At 42.4% G+C, this 18,995-nt stretch overlaps 1 protein-coding gene across 4 annotated transcripts in view; it reads left to right on the top strand.

Annotated features, from left to right (window-relative positions):
- Positions 1–18,995, top strand: part of FGD4 (FYVE, RhoGEF and PH domain containing 4) — a 222,916-nt gene that overhangs the window by 162,240 nt on the left and 41,681 nt on the right. For all 4 annotated transcript variants that reach the window (XM_032778924.2, XM_032778926.2, XM_032778925.2 and 1 more), the window contains exons 5-6: positions 12,103–12,192; positions 14,831–14,976. In XM_032778924.2, coding sequence (XP_032634815.1) covers positions 12,103–12,192; positions 14,831–14,976 — 236 coding nt within the window. The remainder of the gene's footprint in view (positions 1–12,102; positions 12,193–14,830; positions 14,977–18,995) is intronic.

Genomic DNA, 18,995 nt, shown 5'->3' with positions numbered 1-18,995 from the left:
TATTTTTTTAAATTTTGAAAAAATGTGACCAGCTCTGCAAATAAATAAAATCAAATAAAACCAAAAACGTTTCAACAATAGATTAGCCTTTTAATGAGGCACTTTTGAAAATGCTGAATACTTTTAACCTGTGGAAATAGACCCAGGTTATGTGCTGTGCAGTGACATTATGATGTCCCAGTATCAGAGGGGTAGCCATGTTAGTCTGGATCTGTAAAAGCAGCAAAGAATCCTGTGGCACCTTATAGACTAACAGACGTTTTGGAGCATGAGCTTTCGTGGATGCATGCATCCATCTGACGAAGTGGGTATTCACCCACGAAAGCTCATGCTCCAAAATGTCTGTAGTCTATAAGGTGCCACAGGATTCTTTGTTGTTTTATGATGTCCCAGTGCACCAAAACTGGGACTCCTTAAAGATCTTGAATATGCAAAATTTGGCAACCCTTCCAAATTGTTTGGTGAAGGAGGTAAGAGAGGATATTTGTGGAAAAGACTGTAACTGACCTGAATTTGCATGTCTAGTCATGTTGTTTGTGCCATGAGAGAGGGTGGAGGAACAAATGGCTGGAGTGGCAAAAAAAACACACACTAACACAGCAGCATCAAGACATCTGGAGACAGAACTGGCTTGTGAGAGCTTAGCTCGAGTATAACCCTCTGAACGGATCTAGCAAGACAATGGGAAACCACTGGGATGTCTCAGCTAGACATGAGGGATGAAGAAATACATTTATCCCTTGTTGAAATCCCATTGAAGTCAGTGGAATTACACTGGGGATGAATCTGAGATTTCCTAGTAGAGACTTCTTTTATTATTGTTAAGAGGAAATGAGTGGGTGAAAGTGAATTGGTCTTGGAAAATATAACTGCAAAAAAAAATCACATCCTGTTTCAAAATTCAGATGAGTATGTAGTACATGAGTCACTGTATTGTAACAAAACCATGGCCAGCTAGATTTGTGTGATTGCTGCTTTGCTGCACACCAGAGTCACTTGGAACTTCAGAGGGAAGAGAAGAATAGAACCCAGCTCTTGGTCTTGAAAGCACAGCCCACTAATACTTGAGTAAAAGACAATCTCTGATAACACAGGGCCTGTCAGACAGAATTAGCAACGCTCAATGTGTATGTCGCTCACACTCACCCACCCACCATGTGTCTCTCTCCCTACCTGTCAGTTTGCTATAGGATTATATATTTTAGCAGTTTGTGTGTGTAGGCGTTCATGATTCTGTACTGCTTTTTTTTCCCTGATGTGTATTTTGTTCCCACAAATTTTGTCTTGCATATTTTCTTTTGGGTTTTCACTTATGGAAGAAACAGCATATCACTGGGCATTTAATTTTGCATAGGAGGTGATGCTGTGTGTGTGCAGGATAAACAGTACATAGTAAACTTTCACATGTGCAGAGTTGAATAACTTAGCCAGTGAATGGGAGGTTATACTTGTTGCTGATGAAGAGTGTTAGGATCCCATCTGTGCATAGACCTGATCGGAATCCAAGGTACCTTTGCCCTGCCACACCTTCTATTATATTTCTTTGCTTCCTGTTCTGTGATTCCTGTTTCTTTTTATGTGCATGTCTAGTCCAGTATAATACACTAGGCACTCCTTAGACAATACAGAATGGGAATCCAAATTATGCAACAGGTGTTAGCAGTATGTACAGGAAAAGGCAGAAATGTGAGGCTGCTGGAACATAAAATACAGGAAGGAACTGGGCAAAAGCCTGAGGAAAATGCTAACGAGAGCAATCCCATCTGTGCCTGCTCTTGGCCTTGTGGATAACAAACAGATGTTATCTGGCCTAACTGACCAAAAAGAATAGGCATAATATTTGAACCAGTTATGGCTGGATGCATTATCCTTTGGTGCTAGAAGAATAAAGAAGCAGACACAAAGTCAGAATGGTTAAAATCTAGAACAGTAAATACCAGCCCTGGAATATTCAATACACAGTATATTACATTAGAGATGACAGCTGTTTCTGAACTATATATTCGTTTGCAATATGAACAAGACCTTCATTCTGTCTTGGGTGCAGATTTTTGTTACCATCTTCAAGAAACTGCAGAAGCAAATGATGTTGTGAAGCAGTATGGAAAAGAAATGCGTGTGAAATTTTATTTTTGCCTAACATCCTAAGTTGATAGCAAAAAAAAAAATATAACAGGACAGTGTTAATGCAGTCTAACAATTATCAATAGCAGTAGATATTTTTCTTAACATAATACAGTGGTTCCCAAACTGTGTACTGTGGTTCCCTTGGAGAGCTCAGGTGTGAGCCACAAGTGTTTGGGAACAAATTTTAATCTGTATGGCTGTTTTTGTTCCTAATTAGGACACAATTAAATTGGACTCTCAATTATGCTGCGGTTGGGACTGGGGCAGTCTCTGTGTCCTCCATTCCAAGGGTGAGCTCTCAGCTGAGAGTCCCCTGCTGGAGTATATAGTACAGAAGGTATGTCTGTAGTGCCCATGGACTCTACATCAAAACAACCATCCGTCTCTCCCCTCCCCCTCCCTCCACCGCCTCAGCCCAGGGCTAGAGACTTGGACTAGTGGGCCTTATACTAGCACTCTAAAAATAGCTGTCTAGACAGTTGAGACTTGGGCTGGAGCTCCAGGCCCTGAAGCCCATCCTCCTCTCTGCTCTTCAAAGCCTGAATCACTGCCCATGGCAGTGAACCTCCCAGCTTGAGCTACAATGTTTACACAGCTATTTTTAGAACAGTAGTGTGAGCCCTGCTGGCTAGGGTTGCCAACCCTCCAGGACTATCCTGGAGTCTCCAGGAATTAAAGATGAATTTTCAATTAAAGATTATATCATGTGATGAAACCTCCAGGAATACATCCAACCAGAATTGGCAACTCTATCACCAGCCAAATGTGTCTGCTCGGACTGGGGGATTGCTGTGTGAAGTATAAACTTATTGAGAGGCTCCCAGCACCAGTGCCAGCAGATAGGGCAAGGAGACTGAGGTAGAGACAGGTGTGTCTTGTCTTGATAATGGAATGATTTTTGCCACGTGCTAAGCCTACATGTAGCATATCTTTGACCAAAGAAGGTCATTTTAATAAAGTTAAACAGAAGAGGAAGAAAAGTAGATAACACAATGATATTACATTAGATCTGGATATTCATGTCGCAGTATTACTGCAGAACATCTGCAGCAAGTGTCATTTATTTTCAAATGTTAGTAATTGAAAGTATGAAGCCAAGAGCATTTAGAAACCAACACCTGGAATTCTTGAACAAAAGCCATGATTTTTCCTTCAGAAACTAGAAGAATTAAAGCATCCTTCCCCCCCAAAAAAGTCATGTCTAAAGAGGACAAATCCTCAGAGGCATCTTATGTGACCATGCAGATTACAAAAAGCAAACAAGCACACACCATTTGCAGGATCCGTCTCCTTCCAGAAATAATAGACGTAGAATTCTGATTTGGGAAACAAGCAGCCATGACACTGAAAAACCATTTCTTTATCAAATAACACCTTCTATTGGTGCATTGATGACCTTGCAGAAAACATCCAGGATCAATTGATAGAACAAATTTAAGAAGAGTCAATATTTGCACTGTATCTTGATCAACCACAGACGTAGCTAACATGGCTCAACTTCTGTGTTATCTGAGATTTATAAAAGCAAGTACAATAGATGAAGGACTTTTTATTTTGCAAAGAAACCCTGACCTGAAGAACCAGTGAGGAAATACTCATGATGGATGAAGGTCTTAACTGGGCTATGTGTGACAGGCTGTGCATGGATGGGGCAGCAGCTATAACTGGAGAAACTATTGGGGTTTCAGCCATGGGTAAAGCAAGTGGCAACAGCAGCAATGTGGAAACTGGATGATTCATCGCCAGGCTTTGGCATCAAAGAGGTTGCACCCTGAAATACATGAAGCCCTCAACATTGTTTTTAAAATAATATAATAAAATCCTGGGCAGTGAACACGTTTTTTTAGTATAATGTGCTGAGATGGGTTCTGACTACATTCCCTTCACAGTAAAGTCAGGTGGTTGTCATGTGGGAAAGTGTTTACAACACATCTTTAAATTGATTAAAATGAGAATTTCCCCCTTGGGAAAACAGACCTTGCAGATTATGTTTGTAAAGGGGGCTTCTTGACCGCATATAACTGATTTACCTGATGGACATATTAGGCAAACTGAATGCAAAGAACCTAACACTTCAAACTAGGAATACAGATATACTAGATATGAATGAGAGAAAATCAGGGGATTTATAAAAAAAAATCTGTCTTCGGAGATGCCACATAGAAAAGAGAGCTACTGAGATGTTTCCAGATTTAGAGATGTTATCAGACTTTTAATTTTTTTTTAAAAGAGGGAAAGTGATCAAAATTCTATTGAGACCAAATATTAACTCATTTTTTCTGGATTGTATTTCCATTTTGATGAATACTTTCCTGGAGTTGGACATGAATCTCCAAATACCAATTGGAGTCGAAATCTGATATTGGTAACAGTTGACTCCATTCCAACCTTAGTTATTTCATCTAAAAAGAAAATCTTAGAATTTTCAAATAAACTCACTCTGAAGACTAAGTTTTCAAATCCAATAAACCAGGAATTCTGGATTTCTATTAGAGAGTACAAAGAAGTCAGTGATAAAGCTGTGAAAATACTGGTTCTATTTTCTCCTAGTTATCACTTTAAGGATGAGTTTTAAGCAGTGATTTCTGTGAAAACTAACCATAGAAATTGTTTACACTTGGAAACTAGCAGATATTCAACCAAATATTATACAACTATGCAGTTTGTAATGGGTCCACTCTTCTCACTAAAATCTTACTGCGTCTGAACGTGCCAAAAATCCATATAATCAAATTATAGTTTTAAAAACCTAGAGTAGATCAGTGTATATAATTAAACTGTAGACATTTAAAGTCACAGAACTGTTCACGCTCTTGTGTCCTCCTCGAATCTATTGTCAAATACAGAAAAAATAAAAAATGGATGTGTCTAATCACCAAGTTTTAAAATGAGGCAATGGAGCTGCGGTACTAAAAGGTAAAGAACCACTGTGTAGACTACCAGCTGTATTCCTTGACCACCAATTTAATGCTTTGAAACAGTCCTAAAATTCAAGAAAATAGGAGGAGGAGAGGGGAATATCCTTGCTTTCTGAATTTATGTATCTTAAGAAGATAAGTAGATTTGATCCATTGCTTCGAGGATGGAGGTGAGTTTGAGGCTGGGGAGTAACGTGAAGCCAGAGCTCATAATTAAGAGCTAATTCTGAACGCACTTCCCTGTTCCTTTTCCCAGGCCACGTCTATATGACGCGCCATATCGGCGCGTTACAATCGATTGCTCGGGGATCGATATATCGCGTCTCATCTAGACGCGATATATCGATCCCTGAGCGCGCTTACATCGATTCCGGAACTCCACCAAAACCAACGGAGTTCTGGAATCGACATGGCGAGCCGCGCACATCGATCCCGCGCGGTGAAGACGGGTGAGTAGATCGATTTTAGATAATTGATTTCAGCTACGCTATTCTCGTAGCTGAAATTGCGTATCTAAAATCGATTTTCGCGCGTTGTGTAGACCTGGCCTCAGTGTTATAGCAGGTAGACCTGACTGAGGCATTATGGAATTACAGGTTGTAAAGGGATCCAGACAAAATTGTGACTAGACTTGGCAAAGGCTGGTTCTGTTAGTGCTGCAAAATTAATCCTGTATGGAACTTGTTGAGTTTTAAACACTTTACGGGATGTAAGAAAAAAATCAAGAACTGCAAATAACACATGACAAAAGACCTTTAAAGAGAAGATCTTAAGAAAATTGCCAGTCCTACTACAGCAATACCTTCTGTAATAGGATTTTTTTTTTATACACCTGAAGGCTGAATAGTACAAGAATGCCACAGCTGTGTGAGAGAACATTCTGAGAGAAGTGTTCCATTAGAACTAACTGAAGACACCTCTCCGAAAAAAGTCTGACTACACATTTTGAATGTAATGGAAAATCAGAATATAAATGATTGTATTCTAGAGAGTTGAAAATCAGTTGTATATTTTCAGTAAATATAACATTTGTTTGACATGTGCTTTTAGTGGCAGTGCTGCAGGCTGCAATATTGTAGACACACTTAAGTATCCCTGAGTTCATGCATGCTGCAGATGTGATGTGGTGCTTTTGGTCTGTGAAGAGAGGGGGAGAATTTCTTGTAAAATGAACTTTCTGCCCGAAAAGGACATGCCTTTTGCCACATTTGTGTGAGAGAGAAAACAGCTCTCCTTTTATCTCTATGCCGCAGGCTTTGCCTTCCCTGAAGGGGCAGAAGTCAGAGTGTGAATGTTGCTGCATTTCCCTAGGGAAGAATACTCAAAATTTCATCCCTTTAGCATTGCGTATAGGGGTGACAGCAGTGTCTTAACTAATGCTGTCCTATCTTCAGGGGTAATGAAATCTGTATACCCTTTCTTGAAGGTGGATAGATATACAATACACTTATGTGGGTAATATTTGGCAGCTTGAAGGGAAGCTGAAGAGAGATGTACTTAGTAAATAAGATGATGATGCCAGCTCTCATGATTTTATCTCAAGACTCATAATATGTGGTGTTTGCTTTAAAGCCCCAGCTGCTGGAACCAAGAGATTGCATGAGACCATCAGTCTTCATTTAAATTAAATTTCTAGCCCACTTGATCACAGAGAAAAGCTTGAAAATGTAGAGTCCGTGTGACTTAAATGCTCAAACAGAAGTCAAATAAAAAGGAACTTCAAATGAATTATATTTTAAAATTTCATTGCTTTTAGGTCACTTGTTATTTTTTGGGGTCCAAATGACAATTTCTGAATGAGAGTTTGGCAGTAGTGATGGTAGATACTTTGTATTTTTTCTCTCCACCCTTCGTATGTCAGTTGTTGTATTAGATTGTAAATTCTCTGAGGCAAGGACTCAGTCTGGAAAGGAAAGAATCAGATTCTATATTCCCATACCCTCTTCATGTTTGCTGGCAGAACTGGAAAAGCTTTATTGGTAAGGGATTGATATTAGTTTACTTTGATCTGCAAATTTCAGTGGAAACTGCCTCAAATAAATTAGGATGTAATTCATAGAAAAAGTTTGATGTAAATTCATAGGATGTCTAAGTCTATTGCAGGATTATGAAGAATGTCTACATACTGCTAATATTTTAAGTATGGAAGTGTATGTCTTTTTAATCTCTGCAGACTTTTTTCTCATCATGGCTTAACGTCTCAGTTCAGGCAATAACTTAAATGCAAACTATTTGTTTTTTCATTTTGTATCACCGTAAAATGATTCTGAGAGGGAGTAACATTAATAACTTTGTAGTAAGAAATGTGTATCCAGACCACATAGAATGCATAATTTTAGACTTCATCTGTAAATTGATTAGTTATTTGCAGTCCTGTCTGATGCATGGATTTTGTCAGTTGAGTTGGGTGAAACAGCAAAGGTTTCACCCAACCTCGTCTGGGTGGTTAAATATTTTGAAAAAACCGTTTGTTGAAAGACTGAACACAAAAGTTATCTATTCCAAATTACTGGTTGGAACAGGTAACTCATAGCAGCATAGGGCTGCCTGGCAGCCCTTTTTTGACCGGAACTCCTGGTCAAAAAGGGACCCACCCTGGTGGCTCCGTTGCCACGACCAACCAGGTCGTTAAAAGTCCAGTTGGTGGTGCAGCAGGGGCACAGGGCTAAGGCAGGCTCCCTGCCTGCCCTAGCTCAGTGTGGCTCTCAGAAGCACTACCAGGTCCCTGCAGCCCCTAGATGCATGGGCGGCCAAGGAGGCTCCGTATGCTGCTCCTGCCCCGAGGCTCAGCTCTGCAGCTTCATGTTGGCTGGGAACAGCAACCAATGGGAGCTGCAGGGGAGGTGCCTGTGGGTGCGAGGGCAGGACATGGAGCCTCTCTGGCCTCCCTTTCATCTAGGGGCTGCAGGGACCTGGTGGCCGCTTCCCAGGAGCCATGGTAAGCGCCACCAGGACCCTGCACCCCAAACTCTCTCCTGTACCCCCACCCCGCCTCAGCCCAGAGTCCTCTCTCACACCCAAACTCCTTCCCAGAGCCCGCACCCCCTCTCCCCAACACCTTGTTAATCAACATTTTGGAATCTTATAGTTTTCATTGAATATTAATATTTTGTGTATAATAGAGAATACTTCTTTTTCTTATGTTCCTTTGTGATATTTCATGTAATAGATGATTTCCTAGAGCTATATCAAGCCATCCTTTTTTTAAGCAGACCTCTTTACTGAGGTCAGTAGATAGTTTTGCTTAACCAAGAAAGCATGCTGTGGCTCAGTACATTGTATATCGTACTATTCTTATCTGTATGTTCCATTTTTGTTACATAAAATTGTAAGTTTTTTGTATACAACTAAAAGAAATCTAATTGTAAATCGTTAGAAGTTTGCCACAATACTGATCATAGTCAGAAATTGTTGGTTTTTTTGTTCTGTTTTGTTTTATACAAAATATTCCTTGTTTAGACTTTTGTGGTTGGGGGGACTAGTCAGGACACCATGAGGAGAAGGAGAATCTGGGGAGCAGAGGAGAGTGAGGACATGCATGGGGATGGCAGTGGCAGCAGAAGGCTGAGAATAACTGAATCGGAGTATAGAGTGGGAGACTAGGAGAAGGCGTGGTTGGAGTTTCAGGGCTTGTCTACGTGAGCACATTTACTAACATGATTCTGGTAAACTATACTGCTGTAACTACAGTAGTATAGTTTACCAGAATCAACTCCCCACATGGACACTCCCATTCTGGAACAAGAGCACCTTTGTCTAGTTTACCTTATACCATTTCCAAAGCAGCATAAAAGGAAATGATATAATTAGGATGGTAAATTTCCCCATGTAGACCAGCCCTGACGAGCACAGAGAAGAAAGGTGCGGCAGGAGACAGAGGCGGCGTAGGATTCAGGAGCATATTTAGGGGAGAGGGGCCAATGTGGGAGCAGGAGAAGATGAGGGGAGAGGGAAATTGGGTGTCCATTTACCACAGGGTCCAGAGAAGAGACTGGAGAGGAGAATGTGGGGTGCAAGAGGGAGGCTAAGGTGGTTCAGAGGAACATAAGACATAGAAGAAGACTAAACGAGATGGGAAAATGAAAAGGTTCAGGAAGAGACGAATAAGGCTTCAAAGGAAGAGAAGGTAACTGTGGGGAAAATATGAAGGGGGAAAAAGAGGGAAAATATGGGGACAGGAGACAGAAGTCAGTGGGACAGTGAAGGAAATGGGATGGGGGGGGGCGGAGGGGGGAAGACCAGGGTGATGATCCAGCAGAGGACCAAAGAGGACAGAATGGCAGCTTCTCCACCCCAGGGGTTAGGAGATGGCCCAGAGTGGAAATTCATGCACACGTTTGTGTGGTGACAGGTTTCAGAGTAGTAGCCAAGTTAGTCTGCATCAGCAAAAACAACAAGGAGTCCTTGTCAACTGTTGAGAATAGGCCACTTCCACCGTAATTGAATTGGCCTCGTTAGCACTGACCCCCCACTTGGTAAGGCAACTCTCATCTTTTCATGTGCTATAATATACATTTTGCTTATGGTATTTTTCACTCCATGCATCTGATGAAGTGGGTTTTAACCCACGAAAGCTTATGCCCAGATAAATTTGTTAGGCTCTAAGGTGCCACAAGGACTCCATGTTGTTTGTGTGTGTGTACGTTTCAGGTTAAATTCTGGACCTGAAATGCTCTCACCCTTTGGTTGTGGGAAGCTTCTTAAAAGGGCAAAAAGCAGAGGGCAAACTTTTTTTAAAATGTATTTGGCTTAAAAATGGTAGGAGTTTTTTTTTTAATCTCCCACATTTGAGGACCCTAACTCACGATGCTTTTAATGCTGCTTGACAGTATCGCAGTTACATTATTTTAACAAGTCTGTTCTTTTAGTTGCATGCTTTTTCCTTTAACTAGGTTCTGTAATACGTACAAATATGCAAATAATGTGGACTAAAATAGTCCCCTGAAAATATGTAGTGAAATGGTTCTTCATGCACACTTGGGGAAACTGCTGGGATTTTTTTGGGGGGGAGGGGGCAAATAATTTTTGCAGAAAGAACAAGGATCTTTGTAGCCTCTAAAGTCCAAATGTAAGACTTTATCTGTAAATTATCAGCAGAGGTGAAAGTAAGCCAGTACGGTAAGATACGGTGTACTGGCAAGAGCCAGTATGCTGTGCCGGACTGGACCAGCTTCTGCAGCAGTGATTTAAAGGGCCCAAGGCTCCAGCCACTGTGGTGAGCCCCAGGCCCTTTAAAGCACCACCAGAGCTCTGGCAGCTGGGCTCAGACATGGATTTAAACGGCCTGGTGCTCTGGCCACTGCAGGGAGCCCCGCGCCCTTTAAAGTGCCACCGGAGCTCCGGTAGCCGGGCTCCCGTGGTGATTTAAAGGGCCCAGAGCTCTGCGGCAGCCGGAGCTCTGCAGCAGCCAGAGCCCCGGGCCCTTTAATTCACCTGTGAGCCCTGGGGTTCCCAGCCGCCTCTCCACCTATTAGCTCCGGGGTGATTTAAAAGCCCTGGGGCTCCCAGCTGGAGCTCCAGGGCCTTTAAATCTTGAAAGGCCTCACCTCTTCTGGTTGAGGCCACGTCCCTGCTCAGGAGTCTGGCGTACCCGTAAGTCATTTAAGTTACTTTCACCCCTGATACTAACCTACAGCATCCTGTAGTTTAAGCTTTTCTGGTCTCTGCAGTGCTTCTGAGTGCATGTAGACTGTAGGAATGCTATTTTATAAACTCCAGTAATACAGTGCCCATTATACGGGTAAGCAGATTCATGGAGACTATCTTGTTGAAGCAGCTACTTAAGTCTGAAGGGAGAAGTTTTGGCATGCAGCAATATGATTGGTAGCAGCCCTGAAGCTTAGGACCGAAGTGTGTTTCAGTTACTTGCAGATACTAAGATATACAAGGATGGTAATAGCATTAAAGCTTGGGTGAATACTACAAAAAATGAGCCGCTAACAGACTATCGAATAAAAGCGATGTACTTCACTGTTCTGCAAACATTTGCAGAGATGTCTTTAGCATGCGTGTGTTTTAGTCATGAAAATGTGTTTGCTCGAAGATTTGCACCAGAAATTACTTATTCAAACCCTCATCTTAATAAAAGATTTACTCTTACAGCCAGGTAGTGGAAACAATACCTTAGATGAAATCCTCGCCCCAGGGAAGCCAATAACAAAACTCCCATTGACTTAATTGGGCCGGGATTTCACTCCATGTGAATAAGGTGAACAGCCACACAACTGAATAGTAGAGCTGTTCCAAAATTTTCCAATGGAAGGTTTTTCCGTTGGAGAATGCCGTTTCATCAAAATCAAAATGTTGTGTGGGAGCATTGATTTAATTTCTTTCCCCCTGAGGTTTAAATGTTCTGTTTCAAGCTTTTTGTAATGGAGCATTTTAGTTTTTCTGTTTCAGAATGACTCCGTTGCAATTCTTTTCTGGTTTTTAATAAACTTTAAAAAAATTGAAATTGGAACAAAATGTTTCTATCGTTCTGGAATATTTATTTTTTGGAATTTCAGTAGGGGGGGAATTCAGAATTGTGGAATTTCCCACGAAACAAAAAATCCATTTCCTGCACAGCTCTAGTGAATACTCGTACTGCAGCTAACCTTTCATCTGGAATCCATAGGCTGATTGTGTATATAAAATGTTTGTGCAATAATTTTGATTAACAAAGTTGTGCAAAGAACAGTCAGTTTAAACTATATTGGAAACGACAACAAAAGGGCTGAATTCATCTGGCAAAAAATAGGAAGTAATTCATACAGCTCTGAAATGTTAATGATAATTATCATTAACTAGTTGTTCAACTGGGTAGGAACCTGGGGGTGGGGAGTATGGAAGGGTTTGGCAAATACCTAGTAATAATATAAAGCCATCTGCACAAACAGGAAAACTGTTACATGTTTGTTCTGCACTGCTCCTGATTTTTACTTCCTGCTAAATCCTTTGGGAACGTTGTCATTTTGAATTAGTTTGTGTTTGCAAAAAAAAAAGTTACTAATTAAATGTAGAACATGAATTGAATTACCTTGAACTATTTAGAAAAAGAATCTTCTGTTTTTTTCAGGAGACAGATGAGCAGAAACGTCACAAAATTGCTGATGAGCTTTTGCATACAGAAAGAGCCTACGTCAGCCGACTTGACCTCTTAGACAAGGTGAATTTTGCTTTAAGAAATGCTTCATTCTTTTACTTACATATACTGCAGTTCACGTGAGCTTTATCTATTTGTAAAAACCACGTTGAGGGATTGTGGGTTTTTGCCTTCTCATTCTTTCAACAAAACAGTCATTTGCAACAACTACTTCATTTTTTTTGTTTTTGTTTTTAAATAATTTTAATGTTTGCAAAACATACTGGTCCCTGATGGACATAGAAACTGAATTCTTGTGTTTAGGTAGACCACAGTGTGAGCTTATTCTGTGATGGAAGAATTGAGCGTGTGCACTTTTAACAGCTTCAAACTATATTAATCATTAAATGTCAATCTGCAGTTCTCTAAATCTTTCTTTGAGCCTGCCTACTTTCTCATATATACCCACTATACCCAGGGCCGGTGGCAACCACTAGGCAAACTAGGTGACCGCCTAGGGCGCCAAGATTTGAGACCGCCAGAAAGCAGTGCCCAAAATGTCTGGGATGCTCGCCCAGCACCGGCTAAACATGTAATCCTCTTCCTGCCACTGTACTAGGTGGCGCTGTGGCTTTGATCAGCTGGCTGGGAAATTGTCATTCCTTCTCTGGCCGCCAGGGGCACTGCACTGCTCCCTGCTGCTTTGGCTCTTCCCCAGGGCCCCTCCCCTCCTCTGCCCCGCCCCCACTCCCCTGAGCTTTGCAGCAGGGCCTGGCTTGCACTCACCAGTGGGGGGGAAGTGCGGAGACCTGGCCCCAGATGCACCGCTGGTGAATGCTGGGAGGGTGGTTTCCCCCTGCCTCCCAAGTGAGCCCCGCCCCCTGGAGGCCTGGGGCCCCCCTGCTTCCCACCCAGAGGCCTGGGGCAGCACACACCTACACCCGCGGGGGGGCTGTATAGGGCCCTAGAATATCTAAGAACGGCCCTGGTACCAGCCACCCTGCCTCCAGCCAGTCCTATATCCCTGTCTCCAGCTAGACCCTGCTGCACCCACATGCCCGAAGCCAGTCCCACACCCCCTGTCTCCAGCCAACCCCACATCACATCGCCAACCAGCTCTGCATCCCCTGCCCTGGCTGAAGCCAGCCAGCCAGCCCCATACTCCATGTCTCCAGCCAGCTCTGCTGCACTCCCCTGTCTCCAGCCAACCCCTGCCACACCCCTGTGCCCAAAGCCAACCAGCCCCACACCCTGTCAGGTTATTCATTTATTTTCATAAAATATGTAGAATAAATAATGAAATGAATAAATTTTCAAGCTGAATGTGTATTAATTCTAATGAACAATGCCACATTATGCAGTATTCGTTTTTGAAAGTTTCTAATAAGTGATGCTCTGGGGGGAGGGAGCACAAGGTGGAAATTTCGCCTGGGGTGCAAAATATCCTTGCACCGGCCCTGACTATACCTAAATATCTCTGGTCATGCATTGCTTTGTCAACTAACCTTGTTCTTCATCTTTATTTCATGTTGATCTTTTCCTGGTCTAGTGCATGGGCCTGTAAATCAAAATCACGTCTTAAAAGTCCTGATTGCTACATTAAACAGCTAGTAGCTGTCAGACTGCTTAGGCATATCAGTTTTGGTTCTCGTGAATATGAGGGAAATGATTTACATAGCTGTCTTACATGAACACATTGTGTTGAAAATAGACCTTTCTTGCAAATAAGAGCATTGTTTTAGGGACACAAGAAATCACAGTAAGGCATATTCTTTTAGTCTCTTTTGACTGGCATTGTAGAAGTATTTTAACTATCCCAATTTTAGATGCATTTCTGCATTCACGTTTTTCCAAAATATCAGGCAAAATTCTGAAGTTTACAGGTAGCACCTAAAACTACCAGCATCATGAAAAGAAAAGAGAATGGTGGCGGCTGAGCTTATTTCCTTAAATTTGGTTAAAATAATACTTACGTAATGTTTATAAGCCCTTCCATGCCTGCATTTCTATGATTCTGTAGGTGGTGGGGTTTTTTTTTAATTCTACTGCTGTAGTACCAAAAGGCAGATTCAAAATCAGAGCCCTGTTCTGTTAGATGTCTTGAAACACACATGAAGACACAGCCCCTGTCTCCAAAGCACTCATATCCTAAAAGGACAAGGGGATCCAATGTACAAGCAAAGTGCTCAGGGTGATGCTGCAAAAGGTCATGCTGAGCTCAGTGTTTTATGAGACAGTGTGGGGCAACAAGGGAGCATCAAGGGGATGAATTAACAAGAGTATGGAAGTAGGAAGGGAAAGGGGGTGTTGAGGGAGCGGCAAGGAAAAGAAGATAGGATGGAGGACTGGAAAGGAGGCCAGAAAGAAAGGCCAGTCAGCAGATAGAAAGAGTGTCTGTAGTCCAAACTGAAAGAAAGCAAAGTATGATGACATCACTTGCATCCAATGCATTCTGGAAGTGCCTTACTCCTCAGGGCTTCACTGCTCCTCTGGCTCCTGGAGGGCACACTGAGGCAGGGAGTTCCACTGATACCTGAAGAAGGGGAGGGGAAGGGGGCCGATGACAGTTCAGTAATTTTGGATGCTCCCACAGTTGAGCTACAAAAGTAACCATCAAGAAATGCTTGGGGGTGGGGGAAGGGGGGTTTGTCTGCTGTGTACCACTTAAAGATAACAGAAATGCACATTGGCCTGTTAACTTTTAAGTTCTTCTGTGTTGCAGGTATTCTATGGCAAACTATCGGAGGAAGCTAACAGGGGTTCATTTCCAGCTGAGGTGGTCAATAAAATCTTTTCTAATATTTCATCAATCAATGCCTTCCACAGTAAATTCTTGCTTCCGGAGCTTGAGAAAAGAATGCAAGAATGGTAAGAATTGTTTTGAAAGATATTAAGCCTTTTAATAATGGCTCTGAGCTAGCGTTGAAATTGTTACATGCCTGAGATAGAAGACACTTTGCCATTAAAATGCTCCAAGGAAGTTCTGCTGTTGGGAAAAATTGTCTGCAGCTCTACTATTCATCAGGGTTTTGTTTAATAGAGGAATTGAGCATGTCCTTAGTTTAAGCACATGGGTTGTTTCAGTGAAGTCAATGGGATTACTCACATGTGAAACCTTCAGCTGAATGAGAGCAGTAGGCCTTTAAGATTACATGCTACCTGGTGAGTCTGTTGCCTGAAATACAGGAATTGGTGCAAATGAATGCTTATGCAATTATTGTGCAATAACCTCATGATTTTATTGTTGCTTTCTAGTCTACAATAAAGTAGAATTCCTTTTATTCCATGTTTTAACTTTATCATTTAGTAATTAACACCTGGTTCTGGATTATTTTTAGAATGGTGTTGTCATGGCATTTTTTCAAGGGAAAGTCATGTTAAAAGAGCAAGCCAGAGTGGTATAAATTTTAAAATATTGTGTAATGGGGATTTTGTACTGTGGATAAGCTTTTATTTTCCATCTTTAGTGCAAATCACTGGAAGTGTGCCTGTGCTGTGATAACACTAGACATAGCGGTTGTCAGCCCAAACTCAATGTATTTAATCCAACCTACTTCTTAAAAATCTCTCTGCCTCAAGAAAAGGTGACAACTCGTTAGCAAAAAGTTTTCACCGGTAGTACACTGGTCCGATCCTATGTCACCTCAGTGAGCTGAGTTCCTACTGTTTAACCTCCCTAAGTTCTCTTGCTTCCGTCACATCCAGACACCCATTTACAAAGTACTCCAAGTGTCAAAAATCAGGGGCATTTTTAGAAGAGTTAAGGAATTCTTGATTCCTGCAACATCCAAGAAAATCCTAAAATACCTGCTTATCTCAGTCCAGGTAACAGTTGGAGGAAGAATAGGTGGGAACTGGGATAGAAGAGCCCTAAGGGTTGTGACAGGGTGCACAGGCCTCATCCCTGGATTGGCAGGTGAAATATTAATCCTTCTACCAAGAAAGGGTCATAACTGCCTGCAGGCAATGCAGACATGCTTGCAGTGTAGGGCGTGCATGCATGCATGTTTTGTGTGTGTCATGTGCAAGGCAGGAAATAAGAAGCAGGGCCTGTTGCTCAAGAGGAGATGAGGGGCTGTGGAACTCCTGGTGGGGGGGTCTGCACAGCAGATTACAGAAGAACTGTTGCCTAGGAAAGAACCACAGTGGGAATGACATCACTCACTGCCCAGTGGGAGCTGGACAGAGCCCGAGTACAGTTAGCAGGAAACATTGATAACAAAGGCTACATGAGAACCCTGATCTGGGGGCGAGGGGTTGAACAGACTTGGTTTATTAACAAGCCTGAGAAAATTCTAGTTTCAAACACTAGCTGTATGGCATGAATTCCTCCAGGGGTACAGGAGGAGGGTAAATTTGAGATACAGAGCACCAGGTGTCTAGGCAGGGTAAGCTCCCACAGGGTTCAAAATAAAATGGTGGTTATCATGCACCAACACAGAGAGAGCTAAACATTTTCTATAGAGCAAGGAAATATAATTAAATAACACCTAAGCAGCATAAAATAAAGTAATGCTTAACATTAAGCTTGCATTCCTTATTCCATTATAATAAAGTATTTAATAGCGTATATGAGAAATTCATCTTTTTGTATTCATCAAATAAAAAAAATTGATACTAAATGTGAACCCAAATATTAAATTGCTCAATTTTAGGGGAGGGGGAAGTATGATTTACTTCAGTAATGGTTTAAAAGCTGTAGTATATATAAACTACATTCTGCCTTAGAGATAGTACAGTCTGTCTCCTTTATTTTGTGCTGTGTATCATATTAGTAAAATACTGTGACAGGATCCCGGAGTACAACCTGGAGCTGTGGGACCACTGTTTCCCCTTAATTCTCCAACCTGGGCTGTCTCTCACAAGGCTATGCCAGTGACAAACAGCAAACTCCTCCATGTGCTGGGATCACTTAGCCATCAGCATATGGAGCCCCACACCCAGTGAAATTGCATGAATGCTCCCAGAGCCACTCATGAATAAGACTATGATTTAGTCACGGGTATTTTTAGTAAAAGTCACATACAGGTCAGGAGCAATAAACAAAAAGTCATGGTTGGTGATCTGTCCATGACTTGTACTAAAAATAACCCTAACTAAATCTTAGGTGCTGAGGAATGAGGTGGGGGGGGCGCTCCAGCAGCTGCTGCTGCTGGGGGGAAGGTGCTCTGGTGGCGGCTGCTGCTTCTCTGGGTGGGAGGGAGCGGGTGGCCCGAGTCCCTGCTGCTGCCACTGCTGCTCCTCCAGGTGGGAGGGGTGGCCCGAGTCCCACCTACTGCCGCTGCTGCTCCTCCAGGCAGAGGGGTGGCCTGAGTCCCCCCCTGCCGCCGCCGCTGCTCTTCTGGGTGGGGGGCAGCCTGGGGCCCCCCTGCTGCCACTTCTGCTCCTTTGAGTGGGTGGGGGGGCAGCCCGGGGCCCTGCTACTGCTCCGGGGCAGTGCCCAGAACCCATTGCCTGGGGCTACCAGAGCAGCAGCTGGTGAAGCTGGCCCGGGACCACCCCAGCGGCTGCAGCTGTGGAAGTCACGGAGGTCCCGAAAAGTTATGGAATCCATGATTTCTGTGATCTCCATGAAAGACTCACAGCCTTACCCATGAATAATACAGAGATGCACCAGCCAATTACCCCAGCTTTGCATGCCAGAAATATACCATCTTACATGTTCAAGACTCCCTTTGACAGTGCAAGCTCATTAGTTAGTTCACCACTCTGTCAAAGGAAAGTGGACCAGCACCAGCCTTGGTAATCTGAGCTGATATTCCCGAGAACTTTAACCAAAAACACACTGTTTTAGGTAAAATATAAAATGGATTTATTCACTACAGAAAGATTTTTTTTTTCAGGTGATTACAAGTAGCCGGCATACAGATCAAAATTGGTTACATAAGAAATTAAATAAAATTTAGACTGCATTTCTGTCTCTAAGAGAGAATCAGTCTCTCACCTTAATAGATATTACAGGGAGCTCACAAGTTCTGAATACACAGTCTGGATTCCCTTCCTAGCCTGGGACCAATCTCCCCAGTTCAAAGTCTTTGTCTTCCAGACAGTCTTCCAGGTGTTAAGATGGGGGAGGAGAGAGGCCAGGTAGTGATGTCATTGTCCCTCTTTTCTTCTTTCTTCCAGCTGCTAGAAGGATCCTTGCTGTGGTGGGGGGGGAGAGGGAGGAGGGTTAGGTCACCACCATTGCATATGTGCTCTCTAAGGAGTCTCTAAGAGAATAGATTCTTCGTAATGGGCCATCAATGCCAGTCTGGCCAGTGATTGTTGCTCCATTGTTGCCACTGACAAGCTAGCTGTGAGCGTTCCCCACTCTCCACATAGTTCATTACCAAACATACAGCAATACTTCATAACTTCATATACAGTGATAGTACATACAATCCAACAGGATAGCAATGTTCAGCAGATCAAGACTTTTTAAATGATACCTCACAAGGCATAATTGGTACGAAACATATAATCATATCACAGTGGTAAATATGGGGATCCAGGGTGCTATTTTGAGGTACAGAGTGTCACAAATACTAAATCGCATTTTCTGAAGTATGTAAAAGCAGCATACATTAGCAATGTAAATGCTCAGGTTATTTTTTAAAGTAAAAAGTGCCTCTCTAAATCAACTTCGAATAGTAGTGTTAAACTCATAAATTGTATTTTAAGAACACCACACCATCCTGTATTATCTGGATGCAATCTTCATCTGTGATTGGTGTTGTCATAAACAGATAAGTAAAAGTTAATAAAACAGAAGTACTTCATATCTCTTTTGCCTGTAAAGGGTTAACAAGATCAGTGAGCCTGGCTGTCACCTGACCAGAGGACCAATCAGGGGACAGGATACTTTCAAATCTTGAGGGAGGGAAGTTTTTGTGTGTGTTGTTAGT

The sequence above is a fragment of the Chelonoidis abingdonii genome, chromosome 1 (assembly GCF_003597395.2).
Source record: "Chelonoidis abingdonii isolate Lonesome George chromosome 1, CheloAbing_2.0, whole genome shotgun sequence".
Classification (NCBI taxonomy): Eukaryota; Metazoa; Chordata; order Testudines; family Testudinidae; genus Chelonoidis; species Chelonoidis abingdonii.
This window is presented reverse-complemented; position numbering and strand designations above follow the sequence as displayed.